This window comes from Mandrillus leucophaeus, unplaced genomic scaffold (assembly GCF_000951045.1).
Source record: "Mandrillus leucophaeus isolate KB7577 unplaced genomic scaffold, Mleu.le_1.0 Scaffold950, whole genome shotgun sequence".
Classification (NCBI taxonomy): domain Eukaryota; kingdom Metazoa; phylum Chordata; class Mammalia; order Primates; family Cercopithecidae; genus Mandrillus; species Mandrillus leucophaeus.
Genome location: NW_012110364.1, coordinates 338,486 through 365,345, shown reverse-complemented (window position 1 = coordinate 365,345; position 26,860 = coordinate 338,486). Strand labels below are relative to the sequence as shown.

Sequence of the window (26,860 nt, the reverse complement as noted above, 5' to 3'; positions counted from 1 at the left end):
TAATGTCTACATGATTATCTCATAAATCTTAGGTCTGTAATAAATAAGCCAGATCATAAATGTGGTATTGTCAAACTTTAAATGAGAATCGAAAATACCATTACCAAAATCTAGCTGTCACCTATACCAATTTTTGTGATTCTAGGATGAATGGGAAGAATTAGTGTGGATGCTAATTAATGGGGTTTTTGAAAAGTCATCTTCAGGCTTCCATATGTTACCCCATCGTCTCCATCATTAGCATTATGACTGTTTAATACTTATCAGCATCCTCAGATGCTCCACGATATAAGAAATTAGGTGTAGTTCTGTTTGTTTAAGAGATGCATGTCTTGTCATTTTATTGATATGATACTTTTTAGTATTTGATCATTAGAATGATTCTTTGAATTGCTTTACAGCACAGTGGTAAAATGGATGAAAACAGATTTGTGGCAGTTACCAGCACAAATGCAGCCAAAATCTTTAACCTTTATCCAAGAAAAGGAAGAATAGCTGTAGGATCAGATGCTGACATTGTTATTTGGGACCCAAAAGCCACAAGGTAAGTCTAAGTTCTTGTATTCCTTGGCTTCATCATGGAGAAAATGCACTAACTTGCAAAGAAATAATGCTTTGGCATTAATCAGCCATTTCTCCTTAGATGACTTCTTTAGCTGTGCTCAGGTACTTTGAGCCTGTACACAAGATAAAGGTTTTGATGTGCAAATATTCCTTTGTTTTTCTTGGCATAGAGGATGCAGAAATTGTGTTGCATTCTCTGACAATGGATCTGTATATAAAACCAATATGAATTTACCATTTCAGTGCCTGGCAAATGCCCGAGTTCACATGGAAGAAAGGTACAGAGTGACGAAGGAAATAAAAGGCTTAGTTTGAAAAGGGTTGAATTGAAAACTCAAAATAATTACAGCCTTTTTAAAGCTTTCAGATAGAAAAATTCCAGCACAAAGGATGTCACTTTCAGTTAGCCAAATTTTCCAGTTGAGTTCATCTTCAGCCTGTCATTCCTAGTAGATTCCAGCTTTTTGTTTCCAATTTCCATAATTCTATGTTAATATTGCAGGTCTGGCAAATTCCACCAACTCAGGAAAGCAGTCAATAGAGGCTGGAGCTCTGTTATTGTCTCCTTATAGGACGTTAGCACAGGCAACACCTGCAGCCTAATTTGTGTTTTTCATGTACTTTGCAGTTGTAGTGGAGAAAATCCCATTAAATGCTTTAATAGTCTGTATGTATGTGCGCTCGCATGGACTTCTGCCTCCTTGTACAGGCATTTATTCAAAGTCTATTAGGGTTTTTATTGTAGTAAGAAAAAAAAGTCTACAGTTTCTTGGGCTAATATTGTCACAAAGGCCCAGCTTCAATTGAAGTGCTCCTGGGTTACCTTTGGGAAAACAATGATCATTTGAAGCACTAAGGTACCATCACTGTAAGCCTGAAAACAAGCCGCAGATATTCCTACAGAAAATCCTTGTTTTTTTCCACTTGACACTCTCTGGGCACCCACTTTTCGCACTCAGGGACCAGTTCACATGGCTGGCAGGCCGTAGTCATAGCAAGCAAGCAGCCTTCAGTTAAATACTTCAGCATATCACCTCATCGCTGGTTAAGATCCATGCAATGCCCTAAAGGGTGGTATACACATCTTATTTACATAAATATCTTAAGATCACAACAAGACACGGTTCAAGGTCTTTCTTATGTTAGTAAGGAACTATTGCCCATTTAAGGACTAAATATCTGGTTGCATACAAAATAGTTACATGCAAAATGAAGACAAGCAAAACCAAATGTAGGCAGCTTCTCTACAAGGCTAGAAAAATTGTGCTTGGAAAGGCAATGGAAAAAAAATTGCTTGGATTTTGATTGCTCTGTGGCTGAAATGAGCATGCTGTGTTTAGAGAACTCTTGATATTTAAAGTATCACTCTACAGACGGCTGCTGTACACCCAGCAGGGGCCTGCCCAGGGCCATCTTGGCTGTAATTCAAACCATTTAGGCTGCTTCAAGGGCTGGGCTCAGGCAGACCTTTTGAAATAACTTGTAGCTTAAGGAGATCGTGAGCTTTAATCTGAAAACCTAGAAATTTTCAAAAGGGAGAAAACTATTCTGTGAAAGACATATTTGTGGAAAATGATGTTTTTGAAGCATAACATCAGGGAACATCATACTAATGTTAATCATCAGTAATAATCTGTATGTCACAGCTCTCAGTGGGTTTTTAAAATGTTTTGGTGTCTTAAATGTGATTTTACCAGGAGAGACAGCTACTGATGACCTTATGACAATGAGAAAACTGGAGCTGTGCAACAGCGTAAGTGACAGGTTTGCTAGGAGAACCGTGACCTAGTGACTTCGACTTCATAAACTTGGGTGATTTTTCATGAGATTCAGTACCATGTTGTCTGCTGATAGCAAAGCAGAGCACTTTATAATGTTCTTAATTTTTCATATTCCATTTTGTCTTCCAATCAGGTGGGCCAATAACTAAAAGCATTTTTGGATTTGATTTCATTCTCTGTCGTTCTTTATCAAAGGTGAGGGAAAAAATGAAAACACTTTATTGTGTGGTGAGACTCTCCAGTCTAATTCTTAATAATATGGAGAATCTCAGGAGGCCATTCGATGTGCTTCTTCTTTTGAATCCTCCACCTGAGTATCTCCAACAGGGCCCAGCCTGGCGAGCCCTCATCTGCCGTTTTAATTTCTACGGATGACACCAGCTCAGGGGTAGAGCACTGTCTTCCCTAGACAACTGGACAAAGAGAGATGACCCGAACCCAAGGTTGTGAATAATTCACTTTATTTACCACATATTGCTGCTTGGAGGATATTTATAGGCTGCGATTATGTCTCTTTGAGTCATGTTTTTAGACTATATAAATTTAGACCGCTTTCTCACAAGTTTTGCTACTGATTTCTATAACATTGTCTTACCCTTCTTTTCCTATTCAGTTGTTTCAGAATAGCACATAATGATCCAGATGTGTAGATTTTTTTTAAAGGTCTATATATATTACCTGCTTAATTTCCCTCATTTCTAGTCTAAGAATAACTAACTTAAGGTCAAACTAAAAAGCTCCTATGTTTTTACATTTCTTTCCATCGCTTTCTCTTGTAAGTTCTTTCACATTTTTTGTATGATTTCCATCCTTCACTTTATGAAGGACATTATTTATCGCATTAATGATCAAATATATTTATCACGAAAATGATAACAAAATTAAATATTAACGTTTTTGTAGATGTGTCTTTTGGGAGAAAGATACATATTCTGCATTATCTTACTAGCATGAAGCTTCTTTATCTGTGTGTGCTGATTGTGTACACCTCGGTGCCAGACATAAGGAAAACCAGCATAGCCCCAGAGCCTGATGTGTAGGTTCTGATCCCAGACCCATCAAAGGCCATTTAAAGTCTCTGAAAATCCACTCTCTCATGTGTAAAATGGGATCATTGAGAATTGTTATGCCTACCTCATAAAGTTTTGGTTAGAATCACATGAGATACATGTGAAAATGCTTTGTCAACTAAGAACGTGTTACACAAAGACAAGATATGTATTACTATGGTTATTTTCTATTTCTCTAGTTTGACTAGTTTCATTCTTTGCAGGACATTTTCATTTTTAGGTGTTCTCAGCTATTTTGCCTGTGGCGATCGGAAGGCAGATGAACCATGGGGTTCTATTTCTCTGACTCCAGATCCTTTTAAAAAGCTGGTGATCTTTTTGTTTTTCTTTTCTTGTTTTATTGTTTTTTTGAAAAGCGGAAAAATCTCAGGGTATATTGAATTGATTGAGCCTCCTTTGGATTTCTTTGACATATTTGACTTATTCTGTATCTTGCTTCTTTAATCCTTTAATTTAACATTTTCCTCTAAACCATCATCAGAATAGTTTTGCACTATCATTATTCATTTTTTTCAATTGCAGAATGTGGGAAAAAGGAGAGAAGGGGGCTGTTGAAGAGGAGGCTTCATAGAATAATGAATCTGGAAGAATTCAAGGAGAAAACACGTTTGTTGTCGTTCACGTTAAGGGAGAGAGATTGTTACAGAAACTGTATGCTGAGCCCTTATCTGGGTCGATCATAGCACCAGCTTTCTCTATTCTTGGCCTGGTTGTTATGAGAAAGTTGCTCATCTGGGCTGGCTGTTCCCGACCAAAATTTATGCTGATGACCTCAACTAGGACCTTTCTGAAGTGCAATAATATTTTTAGACTTTTCTAACTGTCCATGAATCATCCATAGCTTTCCACTGTCCGTAGACACTACCCCTATCATCGTCACCGTCTGCCTCTTCTCACCTTGCAGCCTGAGTTCTACTGAATCCCGCAAACCCACTTACCATCCTGTACCACAATCTGCCTTCCTTTTCTTTCTCATTAATATTCTTGAGGTCTAGTTCCATTTTTTAAAATAAATGTTTTATTTTAGAATATTTTAGATTTACAGAAAAGTTGCAAAGATAGTACAAGACAGTTCCTATGTACCCCATACTGGTTGCCACTATTATTATCTTACATTAGTATGGTACACTTGTCACAATTAATGAACCAATACTGATACGTTATTATTAACTGGAATCCATACTTTATCATATTTCCTTAGTTTTTGCCTTTTTCCCCTTCCGGGATCCAATATTGCATTTAGTGGTCCTGTGTCCTTAGGCTCCCCTGACTTGTGACAATTTCTCTGACTTTGTTTTTGACGACCTTGACAGTTTTGAGGAATATCGATCAGGTATTTTGTAGAATGGCCTCTGTTGTAATTTTCCTGATGTTTTCCTCATTATAAGCCTCTGGTTGTGGGTTTGGGGGAGGAAGATCACAGAAGTAAAGAACCATTGTCATCACGTCGTATCAAAAGACATACTGTGAGCACGACTTACCACTACTGGCGTTTACCTGGATGAACTGGCTGAGGTGGTATTTTCCAGGTTTCTCCACCATACAGCTGTTTCCCCCACCCCTTTCCATGTTGTATTTTCTGGAAGGAAGTTACCATGTACAGTCCATACTTAAGGAGTGAGGAGTTATGCTCTCGATTTTTGTTTTAATTGATCCTATATGACGTAGGCCTAGCTTGGTGCAGCATAGAGAAGAAGCACAATAAATGTTGAACAGGTGAATGAGAAGGATGCAGTCTTCCACACTGCATGGAAGATTGGCAGGACTAAGAAATAGCATAAATGAAAATTAGAAAGATTTTATTCAGCACCGGCTATGGTGAGAGGAAAAGTAAGAATAGCATCTTCCCATTTCATGCTTTTTACTTACTGCATGTGATCAATACATGACTGTGTTGAAAGAATGAATAGATAAAGATGAATTTAAGTAGAAAAGATTTATTACCAAGGAGAGGAGGAAGAACTGTCTCACTGGTCTTATTTTCTTTAAGTGCCCCTTCATATTTTAGGTTGGGAGCAATGAGTTTGTTAAGCAGAGCTCTTAGAAGAAATGAAGTCAAAAGAGTTACCTTTGTGTGCTCCTTCATTCACAAATTCCCTCTGCACAGGAGCACCTCAGCAAGCTGCAGGCTGAGGGTCAAGCTTATACAACAGCCACGCCCTGCCTTTAAGAAGCTGACAGTCTAGGAGAGGAGAGGAGATGTAAAGTCAAATATTCTCAGCCTAAGAAGGGATGGGTTAAGAATATCACACGAGAGGCAGAAACAAGATGCCTTAGAAGTTCAAAGAAGAAAGATCCTTGTGGAGTTAGAGCAGTCATCGACATGAAATCGTACGAGAGAGGTGAGTAGATAACGTGGCTCTGTGACTCAAGACTAAACATGGAGGTGAGATAAACCAAGGCATTGATAGGGGGTTCCAGGAGGAAGCAGTTAAGGCTGGGGATTGCACCACAGAGAGAACAGGTTCAGGCTGTAGAAGGAAATGAGAAGGTGAAGAGGTTGTGGCTGTCTCCACTTTCAATTGTGTTTATCACAGACAGAGGCAATTTTAAATAGAGTTCACCTTGTAGAGAAGTGTTATTTAATCAAATGAATAAATGAATATATCTATAGGGTTTTTTTTTTCTTCTTGTAATAAAGGCCTCCCTTTTAAATTTTACCTGCCTGATTTTAACATTAAATGCAGGCTGGTAATGTGCAGGCTTTTTGTCTCACCACAGTATTAGATATTGGCCCAAATTTTCCTACAAAATTTCCTCAAACGGTTTTAGCAAAAATAACTGCCCAGCCGACTCGTTAGTATCTAACAGGAAAGCAACATGCATTGTACCCTAGATGCTGAAGGGGGCGCCCACAGCCCACACTGAGCTCGGCTGGCTCCAACCAGGCCATTCGAGCTGCTGGTTATGCAAGAACAAGCCAGGCCCTGGAGAACGGATGCATTTGCTAATGATTTTTGGCTTCATGGTACACAGATGTTTTCGTTTTTAAAATTCTTGTTACTTATTAATGGCATGTAGACGTAAGTGTGCTTGCCACACAATCTGTAGTCTTAAAAATGGACCACGTTAGAGTTACCAGGGGAGACCAGTGGAAAGAAAAGCAGGGCAGCCATGCTTATTTTTTCCTTTTAAATCTGTAAAAAGCGAGATGATTCCAAGGTGAGGAATTTGACATATGGTGATGGATGGCAAGAGAGAATTGGGAGTGGGCGTAGCAGGGAAGGTTTGGACATCCTGATGAAAGATTACCTAAGACGTCACTAGCCTGTAAAAAGTTCCTGCAAAAATCAACTGCAATAGCTCTTCTGTGTCATTGCACAATAAAGAACAAACTGCATTTAGTGTAAAGGGAGCATTCACCTTTTTCGGAAATAAAAGAGCCTGCTGTATTCAGCTTGACGGCTCATTGAGCTGGTGTCTATTGCTTATGATGGAAGTATGTGTCCTACTGCTTCACTACTTGGGTCAAAGCTTCAAATTTAAGGACGTTTTCAGTTTCTGAATGTTTGACCCATTTCTGTAGAAGATCTTGATACCTGGAGTCAGGGGAAGAAATCAAGAACATGCTTTTCATGTGATGTTAAAACAGAATCTTGTGGTGTCATGTGGTCAAGACGGAGATCAGGCAAATTGGCCAACTTGTTAAAAATCTTATTAGAGAGAGTGGCATGTCAGTTACTTGCAAGCCCATAGCTGCAGCAGTAACTCATGTTCTGGCAATTTAAAACTATCCTCGGAGCTTCAGTTCTTTGGTATTCATTAAATAGCACTTAGTTACTATGGTAACTGTCCCTTTTCAGTATTTATGAGCTACAGGGTATCTCACAGAATCTCAAGCACACAAACACACAGCTAACACATTGTGTGTACTGGAACATTTAATGAAGACTTCTAGCTGGACCGTATTCTGCAGAGCAGACATGTTTTCATTTATTATTTTTTAACTCAATTATGGCAGGCTTTGACCTTGAATACACCATTCTTGAAGGCATTGTGCCATCTTTCCTGCTTAATTTCCTTCCCTTTCTCATTGAAGATGGAGATAAATGAATTTAACTTTATATTCAGTGAAGAGTAATGGCTTGCAGCTTATGATGGTGCCCTTCTGGATTCTAGAGGGGGCCTTTTGTGTGAAATAAAGCGGGGGAAGAATAACTGTCATCCTTGGGTGGTAGGGATTGTAGGGCGTGGGGAGGGAGAAGAAAGGAGGAATCAGGTACCCTTTGGCAAAGAGTGATGGTTATGGCTTATTAGGATAGCTACATCACCAGTGACTGTCTCACAGAAGCTATGAGGCATTTTCCCTTGAAGTTGCACATTGTGTATCCTTTGACTCATTTGTGCATTATAATCCTCCTCTTCCTCAAAGAAAGCGTGCGCACACACACACTCACATGCACATCAGCACAGCAGCCTGGGTTCCTGCTTATAACAGTTGATCAGCCTGAAGATGCTGCTTTTCACGCCTGTTTCTGAGAGTGTCTGTCACTAATGCGCCTGCCACTCCCCACACCCACAAGCATCCCAGTGTGCATTGTGTGGGTCTTGTCCTGGGTGCATAAGTGGAAATGAATATGATTTATGCCATGATTTATCACTGTGATGTCTTATAACACAACGTCAGGGCTGCAACATGGTGTCGGGGCTGCTGCCTAATGTGGTTCAGGTTGTGCTTTTGCACAGTTACAGGGGCACTCTTCACATCATTGTTACCACGGATATAGGTGGATAGTTAGATAGCTAGATATAGATACAGGTAGTAACTATGCCAGTTTTCTAGCATATGATAGCAAAGCACCTTGAGGAACAAATGTCTTTTGCTAATCCACACAAAATCAAACCTGCCATCTGGGCTATTGGGGGAGCGGTACCATAGAGTGAAGAGAAAGGCTTTGGTGTTAAATTCCTAGTCTGCCACTTATGAGCTGGGTATGACTTTGGGTATGTCATTTAATTTTTCTGAATTTCAATTTTTTTGTTTGTAAAATGGGCATGATAATGCTATTTATTTCCTAGCTTTGTTGTGAGCTTTAAGGTCGTGTGATAAGATGCTTGGTGCATAGTCAGTGTTCAGTAGCACTTGGCATGTAGTAGGTGGTCAGTGGTAATAGATAATAGTAGTAGGTGGTCAGTTTGTGGAATGAGTGGGAGCTCTTATTAGCTATAGCTGTGAGTCAGAAATCTTTGTATAATGACTTTATTCAGACAGGACCAAAAGATATTAGAATTATATTTCATATAAAAACTCCGTCTCCCAGGCTTCTTGCACACCTTTAATTTTCACCACTAAATTTCAGAATGACTAAAATTAAGAAGCTTAGATGGATTGTTTTGGTTAAGAGAGCCTGAGCCTCCAGAACTGACACCTTTTAAAAATTATTAGCAGTGAAACTGTTCAAACAAACCTCTTAAGATTCATTTTGTGGCCTTCAGAAGACATTTGCTTTAAAAAAAAAAAAAAAGTTTGGGCTATGCATGAAAAAAGCTAGCTTTGCTGGTTATGTATGCGTACAGTTTTAACCACTCTTTGTTCCAAGTTGTTTATTTAAACATATTTCTATGCAACTGAACCTTTCAAGTGAACTAGAAATGATTTCTGGGGACTTTACTACTAATAGCTGCATTTTCCCCAAAATTATAAAAGAAAAGCAGCTTAGAATGAATCGCAGTAACCCATTCTATCACTGATCATTTGGCTTGGCCAGAGTAAGCGGTTTATTTTCAGCGTTAGCATTGGGCAAAAAATAAGCACCAAGCGAGTCTGTGTGAAAGACATAGGTTTTCCTAACTAAGCACCTGCTGTATTTTTCTTCCTACCTGACATAGATTCTATGTTTTTATATCTTTGACATTTGCTTGTATTATTTACAACTGTATTCCTAGGTTTCAGCACAGTTCCAGGTATATATAGAAGCTCAATAGTCATTTGTTGAGTGAAGAAACCAGATACTAATGGACAAATGTGTGATTTAACATTTTTGTCTGAACTTTATCTGCCCATGGAACTGGTTCAAGAGCCATGTTTTACATTTTTCCCCCTTTGAATTAAAAGGAAGAGAATTCTCAGCACTTCTATCTTCTTTCCCAAAGCAGTGCTTGACAAAGATGCATCCCAGAGATAGTGGCTAGTTGTGTCACCAGACCTGTCCATGCATATGGTTTACACCAGGTCAGATCCTTCTGTGGGTCAAACAACTCTGTTTTCTGGACTCAGACTCATCTCTAATTCCGGCCAGTTATTTTAAAATTATGGCCATTAGTTATGGAGGAAACAGAGGACAGAGTGAAAATGGTTCAAAAGAAATTTACTATCAGTATCTGAAAAGAATCCCAGGGTCCTTATATTCTTATTGTACAGCAAAGAGCCTTGTCTTCCTACAAAGGCCTTAGAAGAAGTCATCTATAAAAATGGTCCCCTCCCTCGAGAAGACTACAGTGGAAGTCTATTTGGAGGCAGTGAGTAATTCAAGGAAGGGCCTGCATTTTAGTGGCCTGACCGAAACACCAAAAAACTTAAGCTGATTTACTTTTTTTTTTTTTTTTTTTAAAGAGCAGACCTTCTCAAAGCATGGTTTCTGGACTAGCAACATCAACATCATCTGGGAAGTTTTTAGAAATGCCAACTCTCAGCCCCTACCTCAGCTGCTGCCTCAAAAACTCCAGGAGCTGGGTCCAGCAATCTAGGTTTTCAAAGCCCTCCAGGGACTTCTGATACACACTCAAGTTTGAGAAACACTGGTTTAGAGTCCTAGAATTAGATAAGACGTTGGAACTCAAAAAGTCCAATTAGCGCCCCCAGATGGAGTTCTCTATACTATCTCTATAATGCAGATGTTATAGGTTTGCTTGATTACTGCTGGTTTCAGGGAACTTACTACCTAACCAAATGGTCCATTTCTTTCTGGGATGCCTGTAATTATGAGGACATTCTTCTTTTGGCTGCATTAAAAATTATCTCCTCTTAGCCCTTCACATGTTTATCCTTTGGAATTATGCAGAATGTATCTACATTCTCATATGATAGTCCTTTCATTTATTCATTCAAATGTTTGAAGAAGTTATTGGCTCCCAGTAAGCCTTCCCATCATGAGATATGCATTCCCAGGTTCTTCACCAGATCCTTAGGCCCATGAGTAGCAAAATCCCAATGACCTGACCACTCCTGTACCCTCCCTTCTCTTGACACACACTTGTCCCTGTCCTGCAAACATGTGAGTCCCAGAACTAGACATGTTCCTACGTGTAATACCATCAGAGCAGGAATATCTAAGGCTGATTAGTTTGATAACTAAATGCAGAACTTTGCATTTTTTAAAATAACATTTTTCTTGAATGCACCTTGTACATCCAAAACAGTAATTGTGAGCAACTGCATGAGGTTTTAATATCTTACCACATTTATTCAGTGAGTAACTTAAAAACATATTGGGTCTTCTCTGATGTTTATGTTAAAATAACTAGGATTATAGTAAATGGTTGCTTTCTGTGTTACACTTTTAAGTCTCTTTGAGTAGACAGTAATTTACAATGTCCATAATTTTTTTCAAAAGTACAATTTTAATATAAACAAAAGGTACAAAGAGTACTATAGCTAACACTTGTGTATTAACCTTCCCAGGCCTGCCTCTGTCCTCATCTCAACAACTACCTAATTTGGTGTTTATCATTTCCATGCATTTCTTTCTATTTACTATATATAGATGCATTTCTAAGGCATGACTATATATTTACATAATATATAATATACATATTATATATAATTTTTGTGTATTCTTAGCTTCATATGAATTGTACTGTATGTATTGTTCAACTTTCTTAATATTATAATTGTTAGACTTTCCATGTTGAGATGTTGTAGGTTTGTTTTATTCATTTTCACTGCTTTATACTATTCTGCTTTATGAATATACCATAATTGATGATATATTCTTTTGCTGGTGGACACTCAGGTTGTTTGCAATTTTTCACTATTTCAGACACTGTATGTCTTATATATATGTGTGAGAGTTTCTCTGGGGTGTTCATCTGTCCCCTGATTTGTTTTACATGAAATACTGTCACATTTTCTCCAATAGAAACATATAAATGTATGGGTCTTTGCAACTAAATGCAGAAATTCCCATTTCTCTCTATTATGCTTTTATCTTGTTCCACATTCATTTATTCAGTCATTACAAACTGTATCTTGGGCCTTGCCATGTGCCAGAGACATGGTAGGTGGTGGAGACAAAGTGATTAGGCATAATCCCATTCTTTACCAGGGTGGAAAGGGCATGGCCAGCAGAGAAGTGGTGGCTTTTGCTTTTTGCCCCAGTTGTCTTTTGAATTGTGATTCTGATGGTCCAGGTACTAACTCTCACTGCCAGAGTAAGCCCACCAATCAGAGGGCTCTCTGGCCAGATCTACCACACCAGAGTCACAGAAACAAAGCTGGTAGGCCCTGCAACCCTAGCAGGGGTGGGCCTGGAGCTGGAATGTCAGTGGGGGAGGAAGTGGAGACAACAAGACTCCAGACTCCTTCCAGTCCCCTGAGACAACACAGCCGAATATTCACCTATTTGGTGACTTGAGTCTGCACCTATTTCATCATTCTAACTGCACACACAGTGCTTGAAATATATAATATTGGCACCCACCCAAGACACATGCACATCAAGTTTCCACAAACATTCGCATTGGCCCTTGATTTCCTGAGCTCATCACTTAGAAGCTAAGATCTGTGAATCTGAGGTCAGTGCTTTCTTTCTGTGCTCCAGGGCAACAGATTGCGCGTTCTGTCCTTGGTTACAAGTGTGCACTTGGCAGGAGCACGGCCTGCATCCCTGCAAATCTGCCAACACTCCTGGACATCGGTTCTAAGCCTGTCCTTCTGGCGGCGGGGCTTCTTTGAACACCAGCAGGCGGTTGACTTCTAAGTTTAAAAGATTTCATGTACCTGCAGAACACTTCCTTGGTGCCCTCCCAAAAAAAGTGACCTGTGCCAACCAGAGAGCATTTGGGAAGGAGAGTCAGAGTACATCAGGTTTATTTCGCAGCTGCAGCTGGAATCACATTAAACTTATTGCCTAATTTCCTTTGTCTAACTTGATTTCTCTTTGGCTGAGAGGCAAATAGATCGATACTGTTTTTTTTTATGCTGAGGTTATGTTGCCTGAAGGAAATTTTCCATTGGTTCACTATGCCTGCCTTTAGTTCGGTAACTGGGGCCACGATCTGTCTGAGCAAGGGAGGGCTCCCCAGATGTGCTCTCAAGGCCTGCTGTCTGCATGGAGGAGGTGCCTCCTGGAGGGGGTCACAGGGGCTGCCCCTCGCAGAGTAGAGCTGAGCGTTTGTGCTGGGCTCTCAGCACATTTCTCTGACTGTCTTCTAATAAATAGCTTTGTTTTATCTTTTCCTTTCCTGTGAAGTCCTTTTCTCCCTACGTTTTTTCTATCATTTTGTATATTTGCAATGCTCTTTCCCTCTCCACAATTTCTTAAAGGTGGTTTCTTCATGTTTTTGTTATGTTTTCTTCCTGTGAGCCCCCCACTATCATCCTGTGCTATGATTGTGCCCTCTTCTCACTCGGGAAGGGAAATGTTCATACTTTGCTCTCAGTTCTGTCCTCCTGCCAGGCGTTTATTTAAGAGAGCTAAGTTTCTGGAGGCAGAATAATGAGAAGGCAATTTACCCACAAGAAAAATAAACGGAGCCTTTATCTGTGTAGAAGGATTGCTGAATTCCTCACATGGTGGAGGTGAGGGGGTGAGGACAATGTTAATCAGTTATCTGAAAACACATATTGATTGCATGTTCATTGTGTGTAAGAAATGTGTGAGAAATTATGAGTACTGTGGGAGACATAAATATAAGGTGTAATACCTCTCATCAGAGAGGTTGCATTTTGGTGAGACAAAGTTATAAAGATAGTGAAGGATAACTAAGTTTTGGAAGAGAAAAATATCAGATCAACACCTCAGTACTAGAGATGGAGGAGGTCTCATGTGCTGGTCTCTTTGACAAAGGAGAAGACTTCCCAGATGACTGGTTTGGGCTTGGGAAGGGGCTTTGCACTAACCATATCCTTGAAGGTGGCTCTGGATAGGTGGATGGGGACAGTAAAGTCATCCAGATGGTGGAGTCAGGGGCAAATGAGGAAAATGGGAAAGATACAGTTGTGGGGTAATAAAAACTGGAGCATGAGCAGAGGGTCAGGATGGGAAGGAGTTGAAGATGAGATTTGTCCTGGTCAGACTACCAAGGGCTTTGAATGTTAGGTGAAGTATAGCAGATTTTATGTGAGGGAGCATGAGCTATTGAATGTCTTTGAGTGAGGGTTTGAGTTGATCCAAATCTGTGCTTCCCAATTTGCCTGGCACCAGTAGAAAATGGTGTTGTTTGTAGAGTACGTGGCTGTAAAGAGAAGGGACTTTGGAGATGGGGAGGAGGATGTCGCATAACCAACTCACCCTGGTTTGCCTGGGACTTTCCCGGTTTGAGCACTGAATGTCCCCATGTCCTTGGAAACGCTCTCGGTCTAAGCTTAAGCTGTGATTGTCACTCTAGGAAGTTGCTTTTGGTCAAAGGTGTTGGTCTAGAAGCTCTACCCATACCTGATCACCCTAGGGTCTGAGGGTCTAGACCTGTCGGCTGGGGAAATCTGACTAAATCGTATTTTAGGGTGATGAGTGTGTAGGATGGATTGGAGTCAGGGAGAATGGTTAGGAGGCTATTGTAGGAGTCTGGCCTGAGGGAATAAGTCAAGATGAGAGCAAACAAAATCAATGCCTGGAAAATGGGGATAAAAATGAATTAATTTAGGTTGGTGAAAAATTGGAAATGGAAAGAGAGGAGTCAGAAGTGACTTCAAAGTAACTGCAGCCTTGCTCATGTATGAACCAAGCATTTATCGAGTGCCAGCTGGATGCAATATATTGTACTCAAAGTTGAGTGAAAAAATTATTACCCTAAGGGAACTTAGGATCTAATTAGACAGATAAGAAACACCCCAAATAACTCAAATCACTGTAATACAAGGTAAAAGATTAGGCCCAATAGTTAAGGGACATGCCATTTAGAGCCAAATTAGGCAACTGTATTTAAATCTGAACTGTACCAGTACAGGCTGCAGGACCTTGGGCAAGTGACTGCCCTCTTCAAGGCTCTTTCCTCCCCAGCAAAATGTAGATATGATAATAATTGTAGCAACTTTTGGGGCTTTTTGAAAAGAGTTAATACCTTTAATATGGTGCCTGGCATATAGTAGAACTTTAAAAAGCATTAATATCATGATCACGTATAAAGTGATAAAGCACTAGAGAGTTATCAAGAGAGTTATCACTAGGGAGATACCAAAGTAAATGACTTTTATAATGTGGGATCTAGGAAAAAGCTTAGAAAAATTCAACAATTATCCCAAATTTCAGTTTGTTTGGTCAATCACAGTTTCGCCCCTGTTTATACATTTCCTCTCCTGCATATTTAGTTTGTATTTTTAAAAGATTTTTTTATTTTTTATTTTAATTAATTAATTAATTAGTTTCTCTGTCACCCAGGCTGGAGTACAGTGGCGTGATTTTGGCTCACTGCAACCTCTGCCTCCCTATTTCAAGCAATTCTCCTGCCTCAGCCTCCTGAGTAGCTGGAATTACAGGTGTGCACCACCATGCCCAGCTAATTTTCACATTTTTAGTAGAGACAGGGTTTCACTATGTTGGCCAGGCTGGTCTTGAACTCCTGACCTCAAGTGATCCACCCACCTCAGCCTCCCGAAGTGCTGGGATTACAGGCATGCGCCACTGCGCCTGGCCCTGCACATTTAGTTTGTGATTGGCATGTTGGTGAGGCACAGTGGTAACCACAATTTTAGTAGAATGCCCCTTAGACATTTAATTACACAGTGACATTAAACATGTTTGACTGGGCGCAGTGGCTCATGCCTGTAATCCCAGCACTTCAGGATCATGAGATCAGGAGTTTGAAATTAGCCTGGCCAACATGGAGAAACCCCGTCTCTACTAAAAATACAAAAATTAACTGAGAGTGGTGGTGGGCGCCTGTAATCCCAGCTACTTGGGAGGCTGACGCAGGAGAATCATTTAAACCTGGGAGGCAGAGGTTGCAGTGAGCCAAGATCATGCCATTGCACTCCAGCCTGGGCAACAAGAGTGAAACTCCATCTCATAAAAACAGAAACACATGCTTGGAGGATCCAAATATATTTTAGAATCCTTTGATTTTTAAAGGCACTCTGTCTGACAGCATGGACTAGTGGCCTCTATATAATTTTTTTTTTTTTTTTGAGACGGAGTCTCGCTCTGTCGCCCAGGCTGGAGTGCAGTGGCCGGATCTCAGCTCACTGCAAGCTCCGCCTTCCGGGTTTACGCCATTCTCCTGCCTCAGCCTCCGGAGTAGCTGGGACTACAGGCGCCTGCCACCTCGCCTGGCTAGTTTTTTGTACTTTTTAGTAGAGAGGGGGTTTCACCGTGTTAGCCAGGATGGTCTCGATCTCCTGACCTCGTGATCCACCCGTCTCGGCCTCCCAAAGTGCTGGGATTACAGGCTTGAGCCACCGTGCCCGGCCTAATTTTTTTAATGTTAGGTCCTTAATTTAGATTTCATAGTAATGGGTAACTTAAAGCTTTAACATTTTTTGCTATTTGAAAACTTAAAACCAAATTTCTTATTTTTCTGTTGAATGGATTACTAAAAGAAAATTACTGTTTCAAAGGGTACAATCTTTTGAAGCACAATCTCTTGCTTTTCCTTTTATTTTTGCTACTTTTGCAAGTAAAAATTGTTACCTTTCAGCTATGAATGACATACATTTGAACACTAAGGAAATTGAACACTTTTTCATGTTTATTAGTCATTGAGGTTTTTTTCTTATGAAGAAATATCTATTCATGTCCTTTGTTCATGTTTCTTTTGGTAACATAATATTATTTGTGTCTTTATTTAAATGGTCTGTCACATTTCTTGCAAAATCCCTAAGGCTCTTTTGAGAAATAAATGCTATAGTTACATGAAAGTGTTTTGTATAAATTGTAAAGTACTACAAGCATGTTACTATTATGGAAACATTGACTTTGTTCACTAAGGTATGTCAGAATCATATTTATAACAAAGAGATTCTTCCAAATGCAGAAGTAGCATGACTAGGCGTGAGCTCCATGGGGGCAGAGATCTTTATCTTTGTTCACTGCTGTATCCCGAGCACCTAGAACCATGGCTGGCATGGAGTAGGTGATTAATAAATGCATGTAAAATGAATGAGTATGTAATAAACCCATTGAATGGTAGGGAGTTTCTACATTCTTCCATCAAGATGACTTTTTTTTTTTTTTTTTTTTTTTTCTGTCTTAAGCCAGAAGTGAATAGGGTTGTATATAGTTCATGGGCTAGAGCTATGGAATAGTGGTCTTAAGATTCTGGACATAGGAAACGCATTTCTTAGAACCTAACTTTCTTTATGGTAACATTTTAAGCCTAATTAGTATACTATTCTCCCTCATTTAAGAGAGAAACCAGAGACAAGAAGAGTTTAATGATTCAAGAATGATTTTCAACAATGATAAAAGACCAAGTGGTACTTTTGTTTTCAATACAGCAGTGTTTCCAATTCCTAAAATATGGCAAACCTTTTCTTCTCTTCTCATGCCTCATTTATTGTTTTTCTGTTACCTATGAGAACAAATTGAATGCACGGCCAAAAAGAAAACATGACAACATGCCTTCAATGGATTCATTTTTTGGTTGCCTATTTTTGGGGAAAGGTTTTGTATAGAAGTTTATGCTAATGAGTATAATCTCTTATGTAGATCTAAATTCCACTACCACAGGTATGTGGCACCATCTTTTTTTTCTAATGTTTTCCTGCTCTGTTTTTATCCCTAATTATCCTACCACCTGTTAACGTTTTCCTTTTGAAGTGCTTTAGTATTTCTGGAAGAAGAGGGGTTAAAATTTTATATAAATGTGCATTTGGCTCTAGACTTGTGTTCTGGATGGATCGCTTATAGTGAGAGACACTATACAGTGGGTAAGCACATAGTATTTGAGTCATATACACTCATATTATGCTCTGAGGTGAGTTACTTGGCTTCTCTGAGCCTCTATTGCTTCATTTATAAGTATGAGAAAACTCTGCTTCCATAGGGTTAAATAAAATAATGAGGATTGAATAAAATAATGTATGAAAAACTTCTCACATAGTCTTTAATAGCATGCAGTAAATGGAAGCTCCAATTGAATACTTTTCCTTATTAGCATCATTTTCATAATAGATGGCCTTGGCCATGGCTTCCAACCACTGAAGTGCTATTAGTAAATGTAAGAAAAGAAAGTGAAAATGTCAAGGGTGAATGCTGTTGGAAGCAAAACGATCAGGAAACTATTCCAGGAATAACCTAGCCAGGATATATTAGTCAGGGTTCAATCAGAAAAGTAGATCCACTTGGATGTCTGTGTGTGTGTGTGATTATACATATGCATATGTGTGCATATATACATGCATAAATATACACATACACATACATATGTATGACTTGACCTTCCACGCTCATAGGGGCTGGACTGTCTGCAAGGCTGCTGCCTTCATGTCTGATGCTGGAGCCTGCAGACCAGTGGTCAGGAAGGGAAGATGGAGGTGAAGTGGGAAAAGCAAGGACCAGGTCGAACCCCGACCAGGAGCTGGAGCCCCACAGGGAAAGATGGAGACCTAAGCCTGTTCTTGTTGCCTTTGCCCTGGGTATGTGGTGTGGGTGGCTGCCTTTGGTCATGGGACCAAAGTCACACACCTGGCCCAGGAGTCGGAGCAGGTGAAGGAGGATCCAGGGGGAAGGTGGAGCATTGCAAACCTGACCACATTCTCACACCACAAGATGAGTCAGCAGGTATCATGTGTGCAAAATGGCTGCTGTGTCACTTCTGCCCTCCACCAGAGCTCTAGGTGTAGATACCATTATCAATGCAGGTAACCATTTTAAGAAGAAAACAACGGAGGTTCAGAGAGGTTAAATCATTTGCCCCAGTTCACACACTGGAAAGGACAGAGCTGGGATTCAGAGCAGGCCTGCTTGACTGCAGTATCTAGACTCTTAACCACTGCAGAGCTTACAGCCTCTTAGAAGGGCAGGCAAGGAAGGGGCACTTACAGCACAGGGGTTCATATTTGGTCTCTGGAGCCCAACTGCCCGGGTTGGTAATCTGTCCCTCCACTTATTGACAGTGTAGCCCAGGGGGAGTTACTTCACCTTGGTTTGCTTCAATTTCCTTGTCTGTCAAAGGGGAATGATCATAATGCCCATATCAAAGGCTGAGAGTTGATACATGTGAATTCTTTGCAACAGTGCCCAGAGTTTTAAGCACCCTACGAACTTGGCCGAGCAAGTCAGCGAATCCTGGAGCATCTGGCTGTGGCAGGCAGCTCATGGTGCCCTCCTGCGCACTGCTCCCCTCCACCCCCTCCAGCATGGATGCCCTCAGGCATGCTCCCTGGTGAAGCTGAGTCAGTTTCAAGGTCTGCGGTTCTGCAACTTTTCAGCATCACCACCTTGGATTAGCCTTGTGCCTGTTCCAGGCCGACAGAGGTGATGTTACAGTGACTACATAAGTGCCAGCTGACTGTGCTTCCTGGAAGCAGACACCTTTTAGATTGGCCAAAACTTGAACCATACAACTTAGTTGCTAATTGGGACCCTGAGGCTGAGCTTCTAGCTCTGACAGCCTCCAAGATGCTCTATTTCAGGAGTGTCAATGAAACGCTAGCATGCATCACCGCTGGAAGAGATGATTAGCTGTCACCAAGTTCTCAGATGTAAAGTAGATAATTACTGTTAAAATTCCAGTATCAGGTAATTGAATGAGTGAAGAGTATAGTGCTTTCATCCTTTAAGCAGGGGATGAACACTGATGGCTGGAGTATTGGGGCAGGAGAATGGAGTGGGGTCAGTGTCAGCCTGCTAAGTTTGATTTCTGGCTCTGCTGACTCAGGACAAGTTACTCAAGCTCTCTGAGTCTCTGTTTTCTCATCTGTTAAACGGAAATACAAATGTGGATTGCTGAGAGACTCAGTGAGGCAATGTACCTGAAAGTACTTGGAATACAGAGATGCTTCATGGATAGTGGCCACACCTGACGCTGTGGGGACGGTCATTGGTGTCCCTCTGGCACTGTAACTTTTAGTGGTTACTTTTTTTTCCCCCCATCCCTTTTGTTCTCGCTCCCTTTAGGTCCTTGACTGTCATTTTTTTTTCTTATTTGTGGCTCTGTCACACCAAATTTTAGGTCTTCCAATTACTCTTCAGGAGCCTTGTGTTGTTATTGTTGCTTTTTGTTTGTTTGTTTGTTTTTGCCACTGGAGACATTCAGAGCAGGGGAAAAGCAAACTTTTTGTAAAGAGTCATATAGTCCTTTTTTTTTTGGCTTTGTAGGCCGTATGGACTGTGTTGCTAGTACTCAACTCTGCTGTTGTAGTGCAAAAGCAGCAACAAATAATATGTAATGAATATGTAAATGAATGTGACTGTGTTTCAATAAAACTTTATTTACAATGCAGACTGTGGGCCGCATTTGGCCTGTGGGCCATGGTTTGCCAACCTCTGGTTTAGAGATTTGAAGATTTCAGACTCCTCTCATTGAATATCCAAGGTCATCTCTTCAGTTGGACATCCTGATCTCCAGTTCACACCAACGAGACTTTGATGCCTGGAAGGCTTTTTGCCTTATTTTGCCACAGCACAGTCTTCAGACAGTGAAGCAGGAAGTTACTTTGTTATTCACAACTCTTATTTTGTTTACTCATTTAAGTTTAGAAGATTCTAAACAAATTCCACTTAAACACTTAGATCTTAAGTGACTTCATCAATTCAAAACCGACGGGTGGTTTTGAGCAGTGAGCATTAGGTAAAACTTCCTAGCCTTGGCAGAAATATATAAGCTTGGTACTAGTACAGTGAGCGTTGCATGGTTACTGACTGTCTCAGGTCACTTCCAAAAGAGCTTACAGACCCTGCATTAGGTTCAAATAAGCTGGGAACCCTTTTTACCACACAAATCTGAGTTCAAGATCTAGTTTTTCCATGTGCCAACTGTGTCTTAGGCAACCTTATTCAGCCTTAGTGTTCTCATCCACAAAATAGGGATAATAATACTACTATTGATATCATATGTTTATCGTGAGGATTAAAGATAATGCTTTTAATGCCTAACTCAGAGCAAACAGGCCATAAATATTTGTTATGCCTGTTATAAGAACATGTTTGTGATGGCTTTGGAGTTTCTGAGTGCCCCTTCAGCTGTGACGTGGGAATAGAATCAAGGACATTTATGTTTCTGTTTGCCTTGTTACCTTCTCAGGAAAGTTGGAGGCCAAGTCTTGATTCTTAGGATTGCAGAACTTGAAGTTCTCCTGACCTTTAAAGGAGTGCTGCAGCCCATTTTTGTGGATTTCACATAAGCATTCTGGGTTTCATGGTTGTCTGGCTTGACCATAGACTTTCCTTCTCTCTTTTACTAACATACCTCACTCCCTGGTGGTCAGGAAGTTATTTTCCAGTGTCAAACTACATTTCATCTGTCAGCATTTATGCTTACTAACTCTTTTCATTTCCCTCAGTAGGGATGGAGGGAAAATAGGTCATCTTCTTCCTTTCAAAAAAAGAGTAAAGTTTGTAAGTCCCCCAGATATTTCTGTTATCCAGCTTCTCTTTTCCATCCCTTAAATTGACAGCGCTCCTTCCTGTCTTCCCTTCACAGTCTAGTCATTCTGTTGGGGGAGGTTAGGACGGGGACTTGCTCCCAGAGCTCCCAAGATGGTGGTGGGCCGCTTGCAAAATGGTGGCAGGCCACTTCCAAGATGGTGGCAAGCCTCGTGTTCTCTGACCTGGGGTTCTTGGCCTCACGGATTCCAAGGAACGGAATCTTGGGCCATGCAGTGAGTGTTGTAGCTCTATTAGAAGCCTGGGTCATGGAAGAGAATTGTGGAACCCAGTGACTAGTGTCCAGCTCTATTAGGAGGAACCCAGGCGCTTAGCCATGCAGGAACAATGGCAAGCCTTTAGCCCCATCGGGAGCGGCAATGGGCACCTCACTGGATCAGGAGCACAGCGGACACCCTGCTGGATCTGGAGGGATGGAAGTCAGCCGCATGTCTGTGACTGCCGCAAACAGCAGTGGTGGACGGGGAGCGAAAGCTCAGCTCAAGAGGTAACAAACACGGACCAGAAGACAGTGCAGTTGCAAGGTGAATACAGTGAAAACAGAGCTCCCATACAAAGGGAGGGGACCCAAAGAGGGTAGCCATTGCCGGCTTGAATGCCTGGGTTTATATCCCGATCATTGTCCCTCCCACTGTGCTCACAGGTGATGGATGATTGGCTATTTCTTTACCTCCTGTTTTTGCCTAATTTGCATTTTAGTGAGCTCTCTTTACTACCTGATTGGTCGGGTGTGAGCTAAGTTGCAAGCCCCGTGTTTAAAGGTGGATGCGGCCACCTTCCCAGCTAGGCACAGGGATTCTTAGTCGACCTAGGAAATCCGGCTAGTCCTGTCTCTCAATTCCTTTTTCTTCCTAAAATATGGAGCTAAAGCTAAACATACCAATAAGTCCCTGGCCTATTGTATACTTTCAGGAAGGATGTTATGTGAGTTTTACCCAGTGTATTTCCATATAGGAAACTGACATCTTTTCCTGCTCAAGTTGTCCCCGTAGTCTGTCAAGCAGTGTCAGCTTGCCAAAGGCAAGACAGCTTCCTGGGAAGGATGACAATAAAATTATAAGACCAAGTTCACACGTGACCCCAGAAAGTTATTTCTAACTCTCACCAGTATGTCAGGCCAATAGCCTGGCTTTCCAAAAGCTAATAATCATACCTTACCTATAAGTACTTATCTGTTTAATATTCATAAGACATACATCCTAGTATCATGCTAGGTTGACTGATTCACATTCAGTTCCTGTTCCTTAAAGACACTAAATTATTTTTAGTTTCCCACTTCCTGAAAACTACCGTATAGAACATGGAATATTTATGCTAAGTAGAAATCCAGAAATTTGCTAATAGCTTATTTGCAGATAAACAAATACATGTATAAAATGCCTCTGTTTGCTCAGTACTATGTGAGGCATAGGAGGTGAAGGACACGGTACCTACATACAAGGTCAGCTTGCTCATGTCTAAATCCAGTTTATCTCACCATGATCTACATCACCATCCATGACCTATATTACATACCTCCAAGGACAAAATACCAGAGTGAAATTTATTCCTTTAAGTCAATGTTTGGGGAGCATTTTTATAAACCTGCATTAAGTATTTTGTCATCTACTGAGCACCGATAGAGTTCCAAATTATTGTCCAATTTAGATTTAATAATGTGGCTGAGGCAATTCCCATTTTCTCTTCTGCAGGGGGCGGGTGTAGAAGTCTAAATAGAGGGTGGAAGATTGATGGGTGCAGTGAGTGGCAACTTTGCTTAATAATGACGATGTACTTGAAGCAGCACCATTTAGCATTTCCAGAGATGTGGCTGCTTTGCTCCCCATTTATATAACTTGTCACATCTAAGAAATTGACAGAAGAGGTAGTTTGAAATAGACAGAACACACGTTTAAAAAAAAATCTTCTATGGTGATTACATCAAGAATGACTGGTCAATTTTGGCTTAAGGAGTTCTTAATAGCATCCTAAATCCTTTACTGCTAAACAGAAAACAGACCAAGAAACATCATGGAGTATGAAACAAGCTGCTTCCTATTTATTTTCTGGTGGATTAAGAATGTTTTCATCAACTGCATGCTTTCCAGGTAGCTTCCCGTAAAGCTTTCAAGGGGCAGTATTGTCTAGTGGTTAAGAGCACAACCTCTGAAGCCAAAGGCCCAGGCTTGTATCATACATCATATTCATGTCTCAGCTACGTGAATTTACTAGCTATGTAACATGGGGTGAATGTTATTAATCTTTCTGTGCCTCATCATCCTCATCTAGCCCCTGGGAATAATAATAATAATAATAATAATAATAATACCTACCTCATAGGAAGATGTCATGATTATTATTGTTTCACATTGAATATATAGGGCATCACACAACACAATGTAGAGAGATGAGGTATATTTTTAAAGATGCCACTAATAATCCTGACATGATTCTATTAACTTTTTTTGTTTCTCATGGCAACCTGGTAAGAACCTATCTGTTGCAAGGCCAAAGTGCCTGAGTGGGACAGAATAGAACAGAATACCTAAAACAAGTCATTTCTCTGGGGTTGGGGAGACCCACATTCCTCTAATCAATTCTCTTCCTCTCCACAATGTTCCCCCGAATGCGCACGGGTGGTGTTGCTGTCTTCTGCAGGCTCCGCTTCAGTGATTTTCTCATCTGGAAGAGCACGCGGCTCTTTGACAGAAAGCTATTCGCAAAGGCACAGAATGTTTTTCTGCAGCTGTGATGTGAGTGGTATCAAAGTTATTGGCTAAGTTGGAAAACAGCTTAATGTTTTCAGGGCTTCTGCTTCCGTATCTGCTTCTGCCTTGGAGACGTGTATAATTGGGACTCAGTAAGACAGCCTTGACACCCCTCTGCAGCGAGACGTGCCTCTTTCATATAGGCTTAAAGTGAGCTTAACAAAGAGTAGCTTTTGCCTAGGGGCAGAGTGACCATGGACAATACCCTTTCTGTGAATCTGCTAATGAAGAGTCAGCGGCCAGGAACTCAGCCTCACTCCCTAGATGGTCAGCCTTTCATCATTCTGTATCCTTCCTGTTACTGCCAGAGCAGGCCAAAATCCTAGCTGTCCAATCAATCATGAGAGAGAATGTATTTCTCACAATTGCCGCTCTCTTGAGCTGCTTTGCATTTGGGAAATTTGAAAACTGTTTAGTAATGAATCTTGCAGCTCTTTGCTTTTGCCTACAAATGGAGTGAGAACATCGCCCCACATCTGCATCTGTTCTGCAGAAAGATTTAGTTGAAAATATCTTCTTGGTTCTTTTTGAGTCACAGGCCTTTTGAACTGTGCCTCAGAAACATCCATGGGTTCTTCATTAAGGGAATTATTCTCCAGAGAACAAGGTGTCTATCAGTCAGGGACTTTGGTTGCAAACCCTGGTAACTAACCTGTGCTCACTTCAGTGAAAACACACTCTGTGGGAAGGCCACGGGGAGCTCACAGATGGAAGGCACAGTCCCTGCTCTGGCTTGGAATGGTTGGAGCCCAGGGCGGCCCCAGGCAGCTTGCAGAAGGAATTGGTCTGAGCTCAGGGGTGTACCCTCCAACCGCTTTTAATTATTTTTGTCACCCTGCAAAATATTCTAAATTACTGGGAAAGAGAATGCAATTGCCCGTCTCTTGGTTAGGGAAAAGCAGAAAACCATGCCTGAGGATCTTGTCAGATTATCTCCAAAGCAGGAAAGTAGTTTCTTAAAGAAAAATTGGGGTGCTGACGCCAGAAGATGGGAGAATGGACGTCAAGGGGCCAAACCACAGTTCTTGTTCTTCTGCATGTCTCAGGATGGGATAGTGTGTGGGGCCCACTTAAAAACTTAGATACACTGCAAAAGATACATGATGCCTGCTCCAAATATCTCACAGTGTCACTGTACCCCAGTGACAATAGTGTATTAGTCCATTGGCTGAATCTCTTAGTCAGAGCCTGGATGTGGGTTTTCTTGCTTTTTTTTTTTTTTTTTTGAGATGGAATCTCACTCTGTTGCCCAGGCTGGAGTTCAGTGGTGCCATCTTGGCTCACTGCAACCTCCATCTCTCGGGTTCAACTGATGCTCCTGCTTCAGCCTCCTGAGTAGCTGGGATTACAGCCATGTACCACCATGCCCCGCTAACTTTTATATTTTTAGTAGAGACGGGGTTCACCATGTTGGCCAGGCTGGTCTCAAACTCCTGACCTCAAGTGATCTGCCCGCCTCGGCCTCCCAAAGTGCTGGGATTACAGGCATGAGCCACCATGCCCGGCCTGTTTTCTTGCTTTCTTCCAAGATTGTCTCCCAGCCTTCAAAGCATTGTCTGCTCATCGGATGACATGAGGCCCACCAGCTCTGCAGGGGAGGTCATTGAGTCTGACTTTGACCTTCACACCTGGACCTCAGCTGCTTCAGGAGAAGTCACTTTGGGCAAATTACAAGAACCTGGGGGATGTTTCATTACAGTGAAAGGAAGGCACAGGGTGAGTTTTGAAAGGATGGGTCTGTTCCCATGTGCTATATGACAATGGCCCTAGAAACGTGTTAAGATACTGCGCTAAACACTCACCTCTGTCCAGGGCCTCTCTTACGGACAATGCCTGGAGGGCAGTTGGGCTCAGCCTTCACATTCAAGAAAGACCTCAGATTTGTGCTTTTCAAGTTATCACAAAAGCAGATTTTTCTAAAAGTCCCATAGGTACATTGCAAGAATTGAAAGAAAAAACTGTGTCAGGCAGGGTTCTTAGCTGCAATCAAGAGAAATCCACTCTAAATAGTTAAACAAAAAGGGAATGTATCGAAGGATACTGGGTGGCTCATAGACTCTCCAGGAGGGCTGGAGGAGCAAGCTGAGAGGCGGAACAGCCAGGACTGATGCCCCAGGCATCCCACAGGGCATCAGAGAACTCTGATCCTGCTCCTAGGCACAGATACTGTAGATCACCTCACTGTGGTGGAGCTCTGATCCTACTGCTAGAATCTCTGTCACAGCTGGCCCTAAATCCAGGATTGACCCATCTCTGTCCTCCACATGGATTCCTGTGGTAGCTGCTTCCTGTGTCACCAACTTGCCAGGCAAAGTCTGGTGCTAGGGCATCATTTTGAAGGAGCCCAGGTGACATGCCTGGGCCCCAGCTGCAAAGAAGGCTGGGAAGACATGTTTTTGGCTTCTGCCATGGGGAGAATTCCCAGAGGAAGTGTGTTCAAAGGAATGACAGATGTCCTTACAAAGATGTGTGACTCTGAACTTGCATTTGTTCCGATAATGGACCACATCTCCCAAACTGCACAACAAATGCATAGATTTTAAATCGTTTGGTAGTAATCTGATATATCATGTGATGATATTGTTTTGTATTATTATGTTTAAAACTATCTAGAATTAAATATTGAAATTGTACCACAAGTTTTAAAACTTTCTTATGGCAGGGTTACAAATATAACAGTATTCTCAAAAGTTGAAAGTGGTTTCTGCCTCTCACAAGTTCATTCAATATTAAACTACATGAACCTTGTGCAAGTTCTGAAACAGCTCTATTTCAGCATTATCATCTTGGAAAGGTAGTAATAATACTGAGCTGTGTGCTTATTACAGTTGATAATATTAGAATCGCCAAGTATTTATAGGTATTAGTGAACAAGTATTTCATATAAGCTAAGATGCCACTAAGAATGATAGTTATAACAATTTTACTTATTTATTCATTACTAATTAACCTGGACAGCATGCTAGAAAACCCAACAGAAATGGACTGGATGTTTA

General features: G+C 41.1%; 1 protein-coding gene across 1 annotated transcript in view; it reads left to right on the top strand.

Annotated features, from left to right (window-relative positions):
- DPYS (dihydropyrimidinase) overlaps positions 1–26,860 on the top strand; it is an 88,593-nt gene that overhangs the window by 43,695 nt on the left and 18,038 nt on the right. The window contains exons 6-7 of the mRNA XM_011970540.1: positions 402–544; positions 735–842. Coding sequence (XP_011825930.1) covers positions 402–544; positions 735–842 — 251 coding nt within the window. The remainder of the gene's footprint in view (positions 1–401; positions 545–734; positions 843–26,860) is intronic.